General features: G+C 45.9%; 2 protein-coding genes across 2 annotated transcripts in view; one reads left to right on the top strand and one right to left on the bottom strand.

Moving 5' to 3' along the window:
- Positions 1-19,346, bottom strand: part of LOC119464585 (excitatory amino acid transporter 2) — a 72,324-nt gene that overhangs the window by 26,461 nt on the left and 26,517 nt on the right. The window contains exon 2 of the mRNA XM_037725611.2: positions 1,648-1,694. Coding sequence (XP_037581539.1) covers positions 1,648-1,680 — 33 coding nt within the window. The 5' untranslated portion in view covers positions 1,681-1,694. The remainder of the gene's footprint in view (positions 1-1,647; positions 1,695-19,346) is intronic.
- On the top strand, positions 1,069-16,261 carry LOC119464586 (zinc finger RNA-binding protein). Its single transcript, XM_037725613.2, has 3 exons — positions 1,069-1,636; positions 6,840-7,127; positions 12,606-16,261. The coding sequence occupies exons 2-3, from the start codon at positions 6,840-6,842 to the stop codon at positions 13,038-13,040; spliced, it is 723 nt and encodes a 240-aa protein (XP_037581541.1). The 5' UTR covers positions 1,069-1,636; the 3' UTR covers positions 13,041-16,261.

Raw genomic sequence — 19,346 nt, 5'->3', positions numbered from 1 at the left:
GTTGCACTTGTTGAACGTACTTAGCCTGCTCTTTTGTGAGAAATACAGTGCGCGACCTTTGCAACAATGTGACCTGTATAACGAAGAATTCCGGCGGTCCGAGCGCTTTGTTTTAAGAGGAAGCTTTTGCTCGGGGCCTCCTATCTAATACATGGGAAAGGAGAGTTAGTTTTTCTCGGCAGCCACTGCACCAAATTTGATGAGGTTTGGTGCATTTAAAAGAAAAAGTTTAAATCTAGTGACACAGTTGGTTGCGAATTCTCGATTTCTGTCATAAATTTTTTGATAATAATTGACAAAAATCGCACATTTTGGGGAAACGAAACTATCAAGTTTACGACTCTATAACTCAGCAATCAGAAAAGATATCACAATTCTGTCAATTGCACCTAATAATAGATCTAAAGCGGACAAAATCGATATATTATACATGACTCTCAAGTAAACCACTGACTTGTGAGTGCAAAAACTCTTGTAACCAATATAAGAAATTCACGAAAGATATAAATTGACAAATGAAATTTGTACACTCTGGATGCTCTACTGGATTAAGTTAACAGAACTGCGATGTCCGTTTTGGGTGCAGAGCTACGAATTTGTAAACTTCGTGCTTCTGTAGTTTTTAAGCTTACCAATTCTAGAAAATTCCATTAAACAAATTCAGGCCCTAAATCGAAATTCCGCTTTCAACAGTCCCTAGAATTTGACTTTCTCTTTCAAATGCAACAAATTTAATTAAAATCGGCCGAGTGGTTATCACCCGCCGCGGTGGCCCAGTCAATTAAAAAAAAAAAAAAAAAAAAAAAGAAAAAAAAAAAAAAAAAAAAAACGTGGTGGCTCAGTCAGCTAAGGCGTTGCGCTGCTGAGCACGAGATCGCGGGATCGAATCCCGGCCGCGGCGGACGCATTTCGAAAGAGGCGAAATGCAAAAATGCCATGTGCTGCTCAGTCAGCTAAGGCGTTGCGCTGCTGAGCACGAGATCGCGGGATCGAATCCCGGCCGCGGCGGACGCATTTCGAAAGAGGCGAAATGCAAAAATGCCCATGTGCTTGCGTTGTAGTGCACGTTAAAGAACCCCAGGTGGTCCAAAATTAATCCGGAGCCCTCCACGACGGCGTGCCTCATAATCAGAACTGGTTTTGGCACGTAAAACCCCAGAAAGAAGTATCTCAGAGAAGCGCGAGGCAGCTCCTGCCACCTATCGAGCGTAGAGAGAGACTTTCGCTTTGGTCTACGCCGACGTCCACGAGGTGGCGACAACAGTTCCGTGAATGTCAACGCGACCGCCATAACGCTTTGCGGTCGGTGTAGATTGCCGCTGGTGTTCATGCGGTTCTTCATTCATTTCACTACAGTGTTTAGCTATTATTGCAGGCTGAATTCGCAACATCCTTGAACATGTCTCGGCGTGATCGACAACTTCGCCGCATTTACACACCCCTCCGGTATCGAGCAGAAGCGCACTGACGTTCGCGCGCATGTGATTGCGAATCGCTTGCGTGTATCGTGTGGGGGGCTTGCTTGCTGAGCAGTCAACGCGACCACCAAGATTCATCGATAATTGCGCGAGTTTGAATTCCACATTACATCAACCTGCTTGTTACAACTCATCGCTTCAGCGCTGCAGACTCTGTGGTATGTACTACCTTTCCCTTCCGGGTCGTTTCAGTCTCTTCCATTTTGCAGCCTCAATCTGCAAGGAAAAAGAACAAAGTTTCGGTATTACAGCAACGTAGAAAAATCCACTTTATTTCGGTTTCTCTTGACCCTCCCACATACCATATCTATTATTTACCAGCCCCTAACATGAGCCGCATGCTTCACCGAAAGGAGAATTCAATAAACCCCCAATTCACGCTCGTCCGGGTTCGGGCTTGGGGCTCGGGTTGATTTTCAGTCTATAAATTTTATTTTTTTTTCCCCAGCCGTTCTTGAATGCGGGTCTTTTTTACATGTTATCGTATTGAGTCCGGTATGCCGGTTGGTTTATTAGTTTTGTTGGACCAGGCAACCTTCCATTCTATTGCGAGCATGAATTCACCGATTACACTTCAGTGATTTTGTGATTCTATATGAAATTATGGTACTGTATGCATATAGACAGAATTGTTGCGTTATCTCGAGTTATTTGTGAGATCCTACATTGTAAAAGTGATTGTTATTTTTATTATGTATTCGTGTTCGCTAGCACATATACATATCAAGAAATTGCATGGCACGCATCAGCAAATTGTTATTCCAATAAAAAATTGGTCCAGAACGTGCAGCAATTAACGGATGCTAGAGCTCTCTTTTCTATGCTTTTCAACGGGAAGTTTGTCAAATATTCATATATCAAGCAACCACTCGTTTGAAAGCACAAGAAATTGATTCTCCACCTTTTAGCAGGTATAATATATATATATATATATATATATATATATATATATATATATATATATATATTAAGAGTGGTGCTATGGGGACGCGGAGGGCATAGTGTCGGGAATCCATATATATATATATATATATATATATATATATATATATATATATATATATATATACACACACGACACTATACTGTACAAAGCTGACACGTGTCTGTAGCATCACTCTTGACAAAAGCTTAATGTATGTAATTAAAAAGTTCACGCACTTCTTAAAAACAACTCTTCATCAAGTTCACGTTTCGGCCGGAGACCGGCGTTTCGGAAGACAGAATAACAATATGTTATAACCTTGCGGCAACCGAAGATATATCTTGTACCTTTAAGTCACCGGGTGTTACCTTTACCTTTAATAGTTACCTTTAATACCGGGTGTTTTTTTTTTTAGAAGGTCCAAAATGTATAAAAAAAATTGCCTGTCGCAGATAGGGACAGTGCTAATCCTTGATCTGAATTGCTCGATGCGTGAGGCGGCCATTAGTTCTATGAGAAATGAAAATGCCCCATTAAAGAATTAACGTGGTTACGCTAATAATAATTTTAATTAGTTACATTGTGGCACATGTTTCAATCTACGAATTATAGCCGGTGAGTTCACAAGGCGTATACACTTGGAACGAATTGTCTGAACTGCACCAATTTCGAGATGTTAATTTAAAAGTGTCCGACGAAATGCATTGGCGTTCCAGTTACTTCTTTTAAGAAAACGCTGTTTTATGCATCGAAGCGCAAAGCTAACTGGAACACCAATGCATTTCGTCGGACACTTTGAAAATTAATATCTCGAAACTGGTGCAGTCCAGAGGATTCGTTCCAAGTGGATAGATATGCCTTGCGAACTCACCGGCTATAATTTTGTAGATATAAATATGTGCCGTAAAATAAGTGATTAAATAAAAAGTTGGTTAGAGCAATTATGTTAATTAATTAAGCAGTCTGAGTTCGCGTAGAAACAATGGCCGCTGCATCGAGTAATTTAGATCAATGATTAGAATTGTGCATCTGACAGGCGATTTTTAAAAAGTTAGGAACTTCTAAAAAAATCGAGGAAAAAACACCCTGTATATATATATATATATATATATATATATATATATATATATATATAGTGAGAGAGTAGGAAGTCAAGGAATATGTAGGGCGTGTAATGATTAGAATAGGTAAGCAGGACACCATGATTGCAGTTTCCTACAGAAAAATTAACCCAATGTCATAGAAAATTAACTGTGTACCACGTGTACATTTACGTTTGCGCATGATAAATTAAGACAAGATTTGAAGAAAAAAGGGTGAAAAGGATGAACTGAAGTCATCGTAGCGGCTGGAGGCGCGAGTCACTTGTTACAGTGATGTGAAATTTCTTGCGGTCCGATTGCTGTTACCGTTCTAAAAACATATTTTTAACGAAAATTTAAGATTACGTCTAGACATGCACGGCTGATCTTATTTGGAAACATCAATAAATACAAATATTAAGGGACCGGGCTAATCAATTGAGAGGATGTAACGCCCAAAAACAACGCATCGGTATTGGGAAATGCCAATCAACGTCAACGCGTCGACACGATCATCATAAACATCAAAACAAAGTCTTACTAAAAAGCAAGCGTAGCTTGCACTGCTACAGAGACAGCGGAGCTGATGGGCACCTAGCTAGTCCTGGCTTTTGGGCTAGGCTAAGCAGTACCAAATCATCCCCAGCATTTTCCAGAATCTATTGATTATTGATCGATTATCGATTAGCTATTGATTGGCTATCAATTGACTATTGACGACCGACTAAGCTTAAGCAGTCCCAACCATGCTTATCTAGACTTAGCCAGGCTCAGCTTTGCTAGTTCACAGAGGAATGTGCCATTGCACTTGGACCGTTTCTGCACTACCGCCAGGATCGGCCCACATTTTTGGATTCAGCAGACACATTACGCCCGGCTTAAACAGCTCCGCTGTTAAAACACATTAAAAGTTACGATGGGTCTTGAGGATAGCATTTCGCAGACAAACGAGATAGATATCATGATGGTAAAACCGATAGCCCAGACTGAAGCCATGAAACCTGCTACAAAGCATCGGGGGAGGGAAATTGGTGTAAATAAAGATAGACAGCGTTGTCGATGAAGACGGAAAAGGTGGTCCGAATGAACGTGAACAACGAAGACTCTTCAGAGTCTGAAATCCAAGAATTGGACGATAGCCTTTGGAATATCGCGCCGACGACAGTGGTTCGACCTAAAGCCCCTCCATCCACGCGCCGCCGCTGGTCGGCGAAAACGCGTATGGAGGGGCTTTAGTTCGACCAAGGTCCTAAAGAACGCACCTCTCCACAAAACTAAAGCCCCTCCATACGCGTTTTCGCCGACCAGGTTAAGTACCGCCAACCTACCCTCCTCCTCCACGCTCCTCCCTCGTTCAACCCCTCAGTTTCCGGAGTCAAGCGGAACTTACGTAGTCCCAGCTTCCGTTTTTAACGGAAGCGACGTCACTGCTGCGTAGAGGTGCGAACGTGCAACAAGCGAAAAATCAGGAACCGGAAATCCCGGAAGAAGAAAAACCGGAAACGGAAACCCCGGAAGCGGAAACTGCGGAAGCGGAACTGGTTTGAGCGACGAATCAGGGAACAGCGGCGCACATGAAAGGTTGGCGCTACTTAGCAAAAGCGGCGGCGGCGCGTGGATGGAGGGGCTTTACACAAAACGGTTGAATTGATGAACTTTGACGAGAGTTCCGTCAGTCATTGCCTTTCCGCAGCAGATATCGTGGGCAATTGCGCAACACGTGTCCTGTAGTCTCGGGTATCTCGTACTCGTCACCGTCCAGATTGTCTGCACGGCCGTTAGAATGTACGTAGCGCCGAGTGAAAGCCCTACTAAGTCGTAACATGCAAATCGAGCTCGCGTATCTTCTTTTGATGGCGGGCGGGAAGCCAGTAACTTCATATGCACGTTTGAGTCGAACCCGTGAAGCCTGCGATGACGGTGACTTGGTTGCGCGCAGCATGTCCCGGTATTTTCGTCCAATAGTGCATACGCAAGAGCGTGATCGTCTGTTGGAGAGAAAATGGGATGTTTATTTTCGTGCTTAGGCGCTACTGAAAGGTTGCTAATAGGACAGTTAGACAATTATCAGACCTTCGGCTTTGTCAACATTGGTTCAGAACTCATTTATTACCAATTTATTCAAAGCGAAACTTCGCTGCAGTTGGCTTTTGAAGGAGTACCGACACACCAAATATATGGAAATTGTAGAAATATATATCGCACTCTTCTCGTATATAAAGTGATCACAGTAAGTATGCATGAAGGCTGGGAGACATAAGGTATTTTAATTTGATACTAAAGTTGGACTTGAAATGCAGGACTTGGCGTCGTGATCGGCATTGTTGTGACGTCACGACACAGAGCTAAATTTGATGACGAAGTGATATGGTTGGAGGTACAATGACGTAAAAAAAAGTACACGAAAACGCTGCTCGCGTGCGGCAGCCCCAGCGATCGCATAAACGGAGCCGGCCAGTGTATCGATGATGTCATGGTGCATTAAACTCCTGGCTGCCAAAACCGAAACTAAAGGGCCGAATTCACAGAGTCTTTCGATCTGAAGTGCTGTTTGCCACTGGCTGGCCACCTTCGCTAATATGATGTCCAGTGTCAGGATTGGCTGGAATATTCTCTTAAGAACAATACCAGCGTAAGCTGCTTTTCTGAATACAGGCCCTCGTTCGTATAACACTTGAGACATTAAATTATTATTCAGGGAGCTCTAACGCATGCCGGTAGCAGTAGTGTCCAAATCATGGTGGCCGTGACGTGTTACCGACCTTGCAAATGCTGCCGGCGCTAGCAGCGTGCAAAAGCGTAGTGTTCGAGATCAGCCCCCCCCCCCCCCCCCCCTCCGTTTTTTTTTACTCCGAGAAAGCGGTCTCTAGGGGCTGGATTTGGCACCGCCCCCCCCCCCCCCCCCCCGCTCCCCCCATTGAGTACAGAGGGTTTGTGCGTTTATATAACGCTAAAGAAATGCCACTTGAAAGTGTCACGCGTATCAGTATTTTTTTAGCAATGCGTACACTGCTACGCCACTGGAGAATCATGCCCTGTGGTGTAAGTAAAAATATAATCAAGTTAGTGGAGGGAGGGGGAAAATCCCGCCCATGCCACAGAGCATAACGGGCTCCTGGGCAGTGGAACTATCTGATCTTTCGCTTTCATAAGTTTGTTACGTAGCCTCGGAAGTAGCCGTGTCGCTCGCAGGCTTAATTGTTCATGCGCTGTGTGCATGCCATAGCTTGCGGACACCCGTGAACAGAAGAAATAACTTCGTCGTCGCCGTAGTTGTAGGGAATGGCAGCTCCCGTGTGGAACCTGTGGAACGGCCCCAGTCCGTGGTTAGAAGACGCCAAATGTTGTTCGCAGATGGCTTCGACGCACTTCGCCTGCAAGGAGTGCAGCATGCACTTCAGCGGTCCCATGCCTTACATGGACCACCTGAAGAGCGCCAGGCACCAGAAGAAAGTTGCCGCTCACAGACAGATGGAAGCGCTGATCGGAGCTGGAGCCGAGGTTCGCAGCCCGGACATCAAACTGGAAGTCACCTCTGCGGCCACGGGATTGCCGTCGATGCAGATTGCGCCTCTGCGGTTCGTCTGCGAGCTCTGCGACGTCGCCATGAACTGCGAAGACGCCCTGATTTCCCACAAAAAGGTTGGACGCTGTTTTTTTTTTCTTCCTTCAAGGGTCCCGGCCACGGCGGCCGCATTTCGGTGGGTGCGAAGTGCGACAACACCCGTGTACTTAGATTTGGGTGCACGTTAAAGAACCCCAGGTGGTCCAAATTATCCTGGAGACCCCCCACTGCGGCGTGCGTCGTAATTAGATCGTAAAACCCCGTAATTTAATGTTAACTTTAAGGGTCCCGTCCGTCTGCCCGGCGTTTGCATCGTTATTGCTCGCTCTGGGCACTTAAATTCGGCTGAATATAGGTATTCCTTCGACTAAAACAAACAAAACAAAAAAAGTCCCAAGGTTTTACGTACCGTGACGACGATCTGATTACGAGGCACGCCGTAGCCGGCGACTCCGGATTAACGTTGACCAACTGGCGATCTTTTAAGTGCCCGCAATGCAAGGTGCAGCAGGAGCGTTCTTGCGTTCCGCCCCCATCGGAAGGCTGGGAATCGAACCCTGTACCTCGTGCTCCTCAGCGCAAGGCCGTAGACACTTAGCCGCCGCAGCGACACTGTATGTGTACTAGCCAATTATTCAGCTTGACGGATGTCTTTATTAGCGTCTGTTCGTGAGTGCTCCGAATGATTGTGTGTTTCACGCGTAAGCCGCAGCAAAGGAGCCTCGCAAAGAAACAAACACCGAAAAGATGCGTTCTCGATAAAATAAGTCGTAGTGGTCCTCGCGTAAAAAAAAAAATTATAAAAATTGATGGCTCTCTCGTTATCGAGAGTAGATATAAATAAGGATGAAATGGCCACCATGTGGCTTCTTTTTCTGCCTGTGGTGCCGCCGCCTTCAACCGCTTTTCTTCTTCCAACAGTGCAGCGCGCTCAGCGTCTGTCACTACTTCTTGTCGCGGACGGACCGCTCACGACTCACGGACCGCTGGCGTTCGAAAGAGCTCAGGCAAACTCTCTATCTACCTTTTGAATGTCGCTGTCGAAAATGACAAATAAAAGTTCAGCGTACTAGAAGTCGCAGCTTGAGTGAGATTGCAATGTGAACAAACATTAAGCAGAAATCGGAAGCAATATTTCTTGCAACTTGTTTGGGAAGTGCCTAGCGTACGTAATGCGGTCCTGTAGAAAGGGTTGGGGGGGGCCAGAGACCGCATTTTCCTAACTTTTGACTAGTTGCCCCGGATGATCGCGTTTTGTGCTCGCAACGATGGGCGGATGATCTCGTTTGAGTGCCCGGATAACGGCTTTTGGCTTAAGGTCTCTTGAAGGTTGCCGACAACGGGAGAGAAAATCGTTTCATGCTTATAATGACAGGGGGGGGTCAACGTAGCGGAAGACTCTGGGTTCTCTAATGTTCTCAAATACGATCAGGAAATGACAAGCAGTCTCTACATCCCACCTCGATTAGAATGCGGTCGCCGCGACCACGTGTTGAGCCGCAGAACGTTTGCTACGCACGTTACGTTGTCATGCCGTGACCGGCTCCTCGAGCAAAAAGCTTGTATTTATTACTGCCCCAATTTTTCTGCGTGCGTTATAATAAACGGCGCTGGCCTACGCGGGAGAGTAAGAGACAGATACGCCCATCTTGGGTTCGTTCATTCGGCGGTGTTCGCATAGATAGTTCTCATTTACCGTCACGGACGCAGCTTCTAACCGTGCTGTATAGCAACACCACCGAGATAGCACAAGGCCTGTTCACTCCGATCCATGACGTCATGCTACCTGGCCCGACTGCCATAGAATCTAATGGGGATGCTCCCGCGTAAGCAACAGTGATTTTGACGTTACCGCTTTCGTCACGCCAGCCTTGGCAATGGAAATTTCGGGCCAGGTAGCGTGACGTCATAGATCGGAGTGTGTGGGCCTTGTGCTATCTAGGTGGTGTTGGCTCTTGGGGCATGCATCCCCATTAGATTCTATGGCAGTCGGGTGAGGTTGCGTGACGTCACGGATTGGAGGGAACAGGTCTTGGTGCTATCAGGGTGGTGTTGGTTATAGGCCTACTGCCCTAATATGACGGCCAGGATGACGTACGTGCGCCGTATTATCGCGAGTACATTGTATGCTTTTTGGCTGGGACCGTCGTTCAGCGGATTATCGCCGTTATCGATTTGTCGCTGGGCGCAAGACGCGCCTGCCGTGCTGTCGCCTTTCTTGGTTGCGCAACTTGTAGATGTGCTAGTGCCGCAGGATGGCGGTCACGGTGACATCAGTGCAAACCACCGGTGTGACATCCTCTAGAAACGCTCCCAATTTTCATATCTGAAGCCTTATCTTTTTCGCCGCTGCGCAGTCCAGTGAGATTATACCATAGGTGTTATTTTGTAATCGAGAGTTCGGCAGGGAGCCCGTGTGGTCGGGATGAAACCTGACAAAGAAATACGTACACCGACCGAAGACGGCCACGCGGGAGCCGAAACGTCTCGCTTTTAAAGTTTTATTTGGCCGGTGTACACCTTTCTTTGTCAGGTATTATTTTCGTTTCAAGAAAGAAAATAAACATCGATTCACTTGAAACTGCACTTCAGGTATCAGTGCAAAAATACGTGCCAATGCCGATAACCATGCCACGTGTTTACTTGTATCTCTTTCTTTTTTTTTTTCTTTCTTTTTCTTTTGCAGTGTTACTTTAGCCGACTACCTATAAATTGAGCACGCGGTATTTGGGGTAGTCAACTTCGGTGTTTATAGCGAAGAGTGCTGTATATATATTCAGGAATGCACTGATTAATCGTGCTGCAAGTTGGGATAGTCGGCACAGCTGCATGCTCACCTACAGCGCGAGCAAATCAGACGACCCGCCGTGGAATTAGCTTAGTGGTTATAGAGTAGAGCTGCTGAGCGCCCAATTGAGGGTTCGACCGGGCCTGCGGCGGTCACACTTAGACGGGGGCGAAATGCACGAACGCCTGTGTACTTAGATTAAGGTGCAGGGTAATTAACCCCAAGGTGGTGAAAATTGATCCGGTATCCCCAGACCCCCATCACTGCGCCGTTTGCTCCTAGGCCATTCCATATTTGTAGCTTTGCTGTTTTCGGAAGAGCACTGCGGTATCAGCCTATATTTTTCCACTGAGCTAGTTTGCTTTCGCATTCCAGCCTAAATTTGAGGACAGATGCACTCCATGAATTTTGTGCGTTAGCCACCTGTATGCGCTAGTTGTGAAAATAAATATCCTGCTCGTTATTCGTTAGTTTATTACAGGCTCGGAAGAATATTGCCTTTCTTTTCATCTCATTTATTTAAGGCCTGTTGGCTTCGGCCCGTTCGGACAAGTTTAGCATAACGTCATTGCACTTTCGCATCAGCTCGCGGTACCAGATGTGCACGTTGTACAATTGAACTGCAAAAATGACAGTTTAGCGTTTTACCTGCCAAACCACAGTATGATTATGAAGCACGCGGTACTAGGGGACTCCGGATTAGTTTTGACCACCTGGGGTTCTTTAACGTGCACCCACTGCACGGACGTTTTCGCATTTCGCACCCACCTAAATGCGGCCGCCGCGGCCGGGATTTGACCCCGTGACCTCGGGCTCAGCAGCGCAACGCGAAAGCCACTACGCCGCCACGCCGGGTACATTGTGCAGTCGTCCGCATATATTACAAAGAGAGCTCTGGCAGACTATGTTTATTGTTTGTGTGCGTCTTAAAGAAACGCGTACGCAGTGTGCTTCTGTGAGATATATTAGATGAGAGAAGTGATGAATGATTTGAAGTAACAGACACGTGTGATTTTTGTCTTGATTTTTTTTCCCGGTAAGACAATGACTCTGGTAAGACTTAAGCAATTGCGCGTCGAGACCCTCAATGTGGCACTACGAATTTTATATTGCTTTGTCCCAGAAAGTGTTCTGGAGAATTGTTAGGTCGAATCTGTGGTCCCTTAGAAATTTGATGCGGTCTTTTTAAAAAAAAAACGCACATTTAACGAAACAAGAACGAATGCTGCCGAAATCTGTGACGTCACGGAGGGCTCGTGCAGGAACATCAGGGAAGCACCGTTTCTTTAGTTCATTTTTTTTTCTGGTACAGTCGAACCCGGATATATCGAACCCAAATGTAATTAATTATTGTGTTTAACGAACAACAGTAAAATCCCTTGAAAATTTTTGCATAAATGTTTTATTTTATTATCGAATGACCTATATATATGTATATATATATATATATATATATATATTTGTGATCCTCTTCGAATTTGATTTATCCGGGTTTGACTGTATAGCAATCCTTTCCCTGCTTTAAAAGTAGCATTTTTACTGCGTGTGTTTGCACGACGTCTTGTGGGTCAACCGGAAATGGAGATATCTGTACGACGCAACGGCGGGGCCCGTTCTATGGCGCACGCATGAGCAGCCGCGTTTGTAGATCGATCGTGCCAAACTCAGTCACGAAGTGGCGAAAACAGTTACCGACCGCAACTCATGCGGACACTGAGACGTTTAAAAAGGGTACTTGCGGGCCTCCGGAGCTGCTTTTTTACGTGGCTGCTGCGATTGAGACCTTCGCTTCGGCTGACTGGAGCGCCCCCGTCCTGGAACTTAACCTAACCTAACTGAAAACTTTCCGGTCATGGCGCGGCCGTCGTGTCGTACAGATATCGATTTGCTGTTGAACCGCACGTCATACGTGTACAGGCACAGTCCTGTACTGCTGCAGTAACGTAGTTTGCTAACGCAGCCTAAATTCATATTCTCGCGCTGTCATGGTATTACGATACCATTAACAGATGCTCAAGAGACGAGTTCCCGCGAGAAAGACGATGAAATGTCTAGAGTATTGGCGCGAGCGCGTGTCTATACTTGGTGGTCTGGCTCGTGTGTAAATACAGTGTAAATAGTCTCGTTTAGAGTGATAGCTCTACTACTCCAGGTGCATACCGAGAAAACGCCTGGTTCCGTAAATCTGGCCTTCAAGCCCAGCCAAGGACAAACTGGGACTTAGCCGGTCACTACCGGCGGCTGCCGCTGGGTACGCCGCGTGGGCGCCCATATCTTGAAAGCGATGTGGACAAAGTGCGCGGTCTCGCGGGCCTCATCTTCAGAGCGATCTGCGATGTGTACAAAGTGCGCCAAGTGCTGGTAGCTTCGTATGCGCTGTGCTTTCGACGCTTAGTTCGCGCTGAAGCGAGACGCAGCACGAAGGTCAATTCGCTCCCTGCTGCTGCCGCGCCGAGCAGCGTCTGTGTGTTGTGGTGCAGTTGGAAATGCGGTAGTTGGTGACGGGGGCGCCTAGCAGCGTCTGTGTCCTTTCACAAAGCAAGCAAAACCGTGCTATCCATCGACAAACTTGGTTTAACCGCGTTCAATCACGGCAAAGTTTTTGTCCCTCTTTCCACATGTCACATTTTGGTGGAGGTGCGTAACAATATCGGGCCTGAAATCCACATCTGTCTTTAGCGTCCGTGTAAGAGTGGAGTGTCCTGCCCCGATGCTGCTCCTGCCGTTTCGAGCGTTCACGTTACCCGCTTCTTTTAATGCATTTCAGGGTAAGAAGCACCAGCGGGTGCTACAAAGGGAGGAAGTCCTCCGACAGCTTGCCGCTGGTAGGGACGCTTGCCAGAAGCTCCCGGCTGAATCAACGATGCGTCGGTCTTCGACGTCGCCAACGTCGACCGCTCCTGAGGGGACTGCAAGTTCAGCCGATGACGCAGGAGAACAACGACGAGGCGGTCGATCCTGTCTTGCCGCTTCTGCGGCATCGTCCTCTTCGAGAACGTCGGCTACAAGCTGGAGCATCTGGAGACCGATGCGCATCGCCAGAAAAGGATGCAAGCCGTCGGAAGACGAGACGATCCCGACGAGTGCCAGAAGCGGTCCACTAGTGGATCTTCGGATCCGGCTAACGGCTTCGAATGATGACGTTTGGTTGAGCCTCGAAACGACCACTGCCGCGCTTAGCGCGGCGATTTTTCGTTTCTGATCCCGAGGGGCCGTATTTGTAACGATTATTGTCCTCTTCCATTCCCTTTTTTTTTTTGTCCGTCATTGGCTCGCGAGTCGCCGCGCGACCCCACTATTATTTGCCGGGATTGGCCACTAACACAAACGGTTTACAAGAAATGATTTTAATTGGAAGCGTCTATGCGAATTACCGCCCATGACGTCTTTTTGCGTTTAGCGAATTCCAGTTTACGATTTCTGAAAGAAGGTTCCGACTTATGCTCAAACTTGTATGGGTACCTCGCTTTAGTCGTGCGAAGAAAGAGACAATGAAGCCAGAGAAAGCATAGGGCAACATAATTATATTTAATGGAAATGTTGAATGAATTATATGTTATGTTTAAAATTGTTATCAAATAGTTATGTTTAATCATGATAAATGAGTTATTACGCTTGAAAAGCTTGCGGCCTTTTACACGGAATGCCTCACGGCTTCATGTGTACCAGTGTTGGAAGAATGCCAACATTATACTAATAAGAAGGGAGACGTTGAAGAATTATAGGCCCATTAGCTTGCTTTCAGTATTGTATAAAATATTCAATATAATTTCCAATGCAATCAATGCAACACTTCACTCAACCAAGAGAACAGGCTGGTTTCAGGAAGGGATATTCTACAATGGATCACATCCGTGTCATCAATCGGGTAAAATGACAAGGCTGTGGTCTACGATAAACCTCTCTGTATGGTTTTCATAGATTATGAAAAGGCATTTGATTCAGTAGAGATACCAGCAGTCATGGAGGCATTGTGTAATCAAGGAGTAGAGGAGGCCATACTTGTAATACTTGAGAAATGCCTACAAAGATTCCGCAGCTACCTAGCTTGTCCACAAGAAAGGTAGAAAATTACCTATCAGAAAGGCGGTGAGGCAAGGAGGCACAATCTATCCAATGCTATTCACTGATTGCTTAGAAAAAGTATTCAAGCTATTAGACTGGGAAGGCTTAGGAGTGAGGATCAACGGAGAATACCTCATCAAACTTCGGTTTGCAGATGACATTGTCCTCTACAGCAACCCTGGGCATGAGTCGCAACAAATTATTGAGAACCTTAACTGAGAAAGTGTAAGAGTGGGGTTGAATACTAGTATGCAGAACACAAAGGTAATGTTCAATAGCCTGGCAAGGCAGCCACTCTAGTATGCACAATAGAGTTCACACGGCATGCACTATATTCTATATATAGAAGGCCTATTATAATACATATATATTCTAGTTGCAATAATAAAAAAATGGAGCTGCGCCGGCCGTGTAATGCGTAGAGCAGACAACCGGGGGACCACTAGATTTACAGAATGGGTCCCAAGGGAAGGGAAACGCAGTCGAGGACGGCAGAAAATTAAGTGGGTGGGATGAAATGAGAAAATTTGCACGCTCAAGTTGGAATCGGCTAGCTCATGAAAGGGCTATTGGAGATCACTGGGAGAGGCCTTCGCCCTGCAGTAAACGTAAACATAGGCGGCTGCTGCTGCTGATGAATTGAAATGGTAAAATAGTAATGGATATGGAAATCAAAGTGGACGAAAGAATAACTTGCCGCAGGGCAGAGCCGAACCTATATGTTCCGCAGTAGCCAGAGCCGCTCGCTGCCATGGCGGCAATTTCATTTCCCTTCTCTTAATTATTTGTACATTTCAGTTAAACATAGTCAGAATGCGAGATGCTTTCTCTAGTTTCATTGCCTGGTTTCATTGTTGTATGGTGGTGATTAATAAAACATTTTGAGAATGGCAGCCGACAAACAAATGCCATGAAACAAAACACCGACAGCGCATGCCTTTCCTCGTAAATCTTCTCGCCCTTAAATATGAAAAGTGCGAAACAATAAGAGAGCTCAAACTTGAAAATAATGTAATTTTATTGGCGCGGCTGGGCGCTACCTCCAGGATCGGCCCAGGGAAGAAGTTTGAAACATACCCAATACGGAAAAGTGGTAAAGGCGCTAAGAAATACGTTGGCTTTAATTAAACATCAATTGTACGATGACAGGATAGAAACAGGACCCGTGGCACAACAGCTCGTTTTTACTTAGCTTACGTTTACTTGAATTCAGACTGACATTACAGCTCCGAGTCTTACTCACTATAATATGCTAACATGTTGCTATCGCATTCATTGCTTCGCCCCTGTGGTGAAACTGATATATTTTTTAAGGCTTTCTATTAAGGGCTTGCATAACGAATATTTAGACATAGCAAGGAACTCGTTTACATAGTACTAATGCACTTAGAATTGTGTTCGAATTAAAGTTTGAAGATAAGGAGGATATAGTTAAATGATCGCTGCAGGCCTTTTTGGGGAAGCGGAGATGTTGAGATTGAGAATTTGAACGGTGGCAACACTTGGTTCTATCACGATGAGTCCGTGCATTATTTAATGTGCTTAATTCGAATGTGTTGCCCTCGGCCTCAGTTATGACTTGACCATGGCTATGAAAGTGATCTTGCGCTGTGTTCGAAGTCTGCATTAGTTAGAGTAGGACGTTAGCGAAAGTGTCGGTTTGTATAAACCAGGTAATCTGCTTTCACTGTCTTCATCCATCTGCAAGAGTTTCGTTAAAGCTGCACTCTAATGAATTCAGTAACCGATTGTGCTTCATACATAGGGGATCTAGACAAAAGCTGTGGGATATATGTGAAAGGGCGTTACGATTCACGCGGTCTGATTGTCGCTCCTATGTGGTATTTATGTGTGTTACGTTGAATTGCGCCTCGCACGTTCTGATTGTCGCTCCTATGTGGTATTTATGTGTGTTATGTTGAATGTATGGCGACATGCTATGTGATGCTTGTTGGGAGTCTTTATTTTTACCGTGTGTACTCCTTGCAGTATCAAATCTTATGGGCGTTCCGACGTTGGTAAACCTGGGTGATTCAGCGGAAGTTGAGGATTGCCGCCACCATAAGCTGTTAACACGGATGTTTCTTAAACGCAGATAGCAGTGCTCGATATACGGTGCGCTCATGACGATCTTAGGCGTTTCGAGGAGTAATAGCGCGCACAAGAGAAGGAACATTTGTGTTAGAGCCTAGGATGACGGCCACCCATTGGCGGAAACTAACCTCGTCCGTATCATATGCGAGTGATGCCACTCTGTCTTGGTATGTTTTTTTTACCCTTTGTATGCTGAGAACGAATAAATCGTACTACGAGATGTACCGCTTCGGGAGCGACGGAACACCGGCAGCCTGCTGCACAGATCTCTTGTGTGATTGGTTATTCGTCATACGGGACCTGAAAGCCTCTGCACTCTTCGTCATAGCCAAGTGCATACGGTTTGTGTCGAAAGTTTGCGGGACGTGGCTTCAGCGTTAAAGCTGAATTGGCTAGCCGAATTCGGGAAGTAAAAAAAAAAAAAAAAAAAGACGTACGAGACTATGTTGGTCATGCACACTAGTACAGATAGCGAGCCTGTATCTTGGGCTGTATGCCCCGTATCAGAATATATTCTGATTTAACTTCACGCCCCTGTAAAACTGACTGCACCTGACATGGCTCCGACAAGAGCGTAAGATTTGCCTACGTAAGATTGCGTAAGACCTGCACAGCGCAGGTCGACTCGTGCCGATCTTCTCGCAAGGGTATAAAGAACTGGGGGAGGAGGAAAGGGGAGAGATAGACTGGTAGACATGCACACCCGTGGGCGTTACAAGAAATGAATGTCCGAAATTTCTTGACCTAATTTCCTCGTATAGCTTTACTCAAATGGTTTCCCTCCATACACGTGGAAGTTCTGCTCTTGATTTAATTTTTACCACCATAACTGCAAATGTGCTCGAATGAATATTAGTGACCACAATGTTTTGCTCTGCGAAGTCACGCTAACGGTAGAAAAGCGCCCCCCCCCCCCCCCCCCCTCAAAAAATAAAAAAATCCGAGGACAGCTAAGCACTTGCGTGTTGTGAATGCGAAAACATAATGTCCAATTGAACGCCGCTGAGCGGTCCTTCGAGTTATGCACTGCGAGTAAAGGTACTTTCAGACTACGTACGTAATGTGCAGATATTTCGCAAGGAACTGAAACGCAAAAAGCGCGACTAAAGTGTTCAGACTACAATGTTATGACGCGTTAAGAGCGCAACAGTCGTCACGCACCCGAGCGTAATTGTTGGAAGGTCCGCTACTTTTACGTTTCATACAGTTACGACGTGGCCAGTAAGCGCCGCAGTTTGTTTTAAATTTCCGGTGACGCGACTACCGGCATGCCCAGTTAGAGCAACGACCCAACGGACATGGCTGTGTGAGTGCGTAGTAGAGCACTGCACGGGCCTGATTTTTCGGCCCGAGCCCGGCCCGGGCCCGCTTTACGAGGCCCGAGCCCAGCCCGGGCCCGTAATACAAAGCCCGAGCCCGGCCCGGGCCCGAGCGTACATGACCGAGACCAGCCCGGGCCCGGCCCGAGCCCGTGGTTCCAAGCCCGGGCCCGGCCAGGGCCCGTGTTACTGAGCCCGGGCCCGGCCCGGACCCGGGCGTTCATTACTAAGCTTTGCTAGGGCCCGCGTGTGCATGACCAGGCCCGGCCTGTAAGAAAAAATTCCTTTTTTTTTTACTTACAGATTGTACCGTATCTGTCAGCCTCACCTTCTCGAGGTTTAATCAGCTGTAGTATATAAGCAATAAAAGGCCGAAATCTTTGTTTCTCCCACGGAACATCAGTAATCCGGCCCATTGCCTGTGCTACTATTTTTCTGGTGGTGCGCATGTACTTACCTTGATTTGTACGATATGGTTCTATGATGTCATTTAGCATGCAAATATACAGGGCGTTTCATTTTAGCTGAACCAAATTTTTAAAGATTGCCTGTGGCAGATAGCACAGTTACAATCCTTGATCTAAACTACTCGATGAGGCGGCCATTACTTACTGTGCCAATTATTTCATGGCACATCTTTCAATCCACTAATTATATCCGCGGAGTTCGCAAGGCGTATCCACTTGGAACAAATTCTCAGGACTACACCAGTTTCGAGATAATAATTTTCAAAGTGTCCGACGAAATCAATCAAATCAAATCAATTTATCGTCCAGTTTAGATGCTGGACGGTCATTTTGGACTAAAAGCTACATATGTAGCTTGACATGACCCGAAAGACCACACATGCAAAATAATTCACATATATTTCCAGCTATCGCTGGAATTCCTCATAGACGAAATAGCTATGAATGGAAAGGCAAAGAATATTTTCGTAACGGCGATTTAACAGAATTGGAAAAGTTTTAACAGAATGCATTTTAAACAACACTACAATAACAATGCTAGCTATACAAAACAGCACAGCACCAGCTATACAACATAGCATGAGACTGAATTTTACAAGATCAACATTTGCTAAGAAAACGAAACAGGATTTACATTATATACTCAGAACCATACAGAAAGGCAGAATAATAATCACATCAGATACATTACAAGTGATCAAAGTGTCAGCTGAGCTCCTTCTTACTGAAATTACCGCCATTTTTGTATTTGTGGAAAGTGAATGGTAGGTCATGTATTAACGACTGATGCTTATAGAGTGTTCTGAAGTATGGAATTGACCATATCTCAGGATTTCTTGTGTTCGCATTAATGCGACGATTTATTGATTATTGATCTATTATCGATTAGCTATTGATTGGCTGCCGATTGGCTATCGTAAGGTATTGGCCACGTATTTGGGCTAGGCTAAGCACTACCAAGTCATCCCCAGCATTTCGAGAATTTATTGATTATTGATCGATTATCGACTAGCTATTGATTGGCTATCGATTGTCTATCGATAGGCAATTAGCCCCCACTATTCTTAGCTAGACTTATCCAGGCTCAGCTTCGCTAGTTCACAGGTGTATGTGCCATTGCGCTTGGACCCTTTCTGCACTGCTGCCAGGATCGGCCCACATTTTTGGATTCAGCGGACACATTAGGCCCGGCTGAAACAGCTCCGCTATTAAAAATGAGAACTTCATCTGTTTTACTATTTTCTTTGATAAGATATAGTCATCTGATAAGATATACAGTCAAGAGAGCGGTGTGGATCTGAGAACAAATGGGGATAACCGATATTCTAATTGACATTGAGCGGAAAAAATGGAGCTGGGCAGGCCATGTAATGCATAGGATGGATAACCGATGGACCATTAGAGCTACAGAATGGATACCAAGAGAAGGGAAGTGCAGTCCAGGACGACAGAAAACTAGGTGGGGTGATGAAGTTAGGAAATTCGCAGGCGCAAATTGGAATCAGCTAGCGCAAGACAGGGTTAATTGGAGATCGCAGGGAGAGGCCTTCATCCTGCAGTGGA

The sequence above is a fragment of the Dermacentor silvarum genome, chromosome 9, assembly GCF_013339745.2.
Source record: "Dermacentor silvarum isolate Dsil-2018 chromosome 9, BIME_Dsil_1.4, whole genome shotgun sequence".
In the NCBI taxonomy this organism is placed as follows: Eukaryota; Metazoa; Arthropoda; class Arachnida; order Ixodida; family Ixodidae; genus Dermacentor; species Dermacentor silvarum.
Note: the sequence above shows the minus strand (reverse complement) of the source record. Positions and strands in the feature narration are given on the sequence as shown.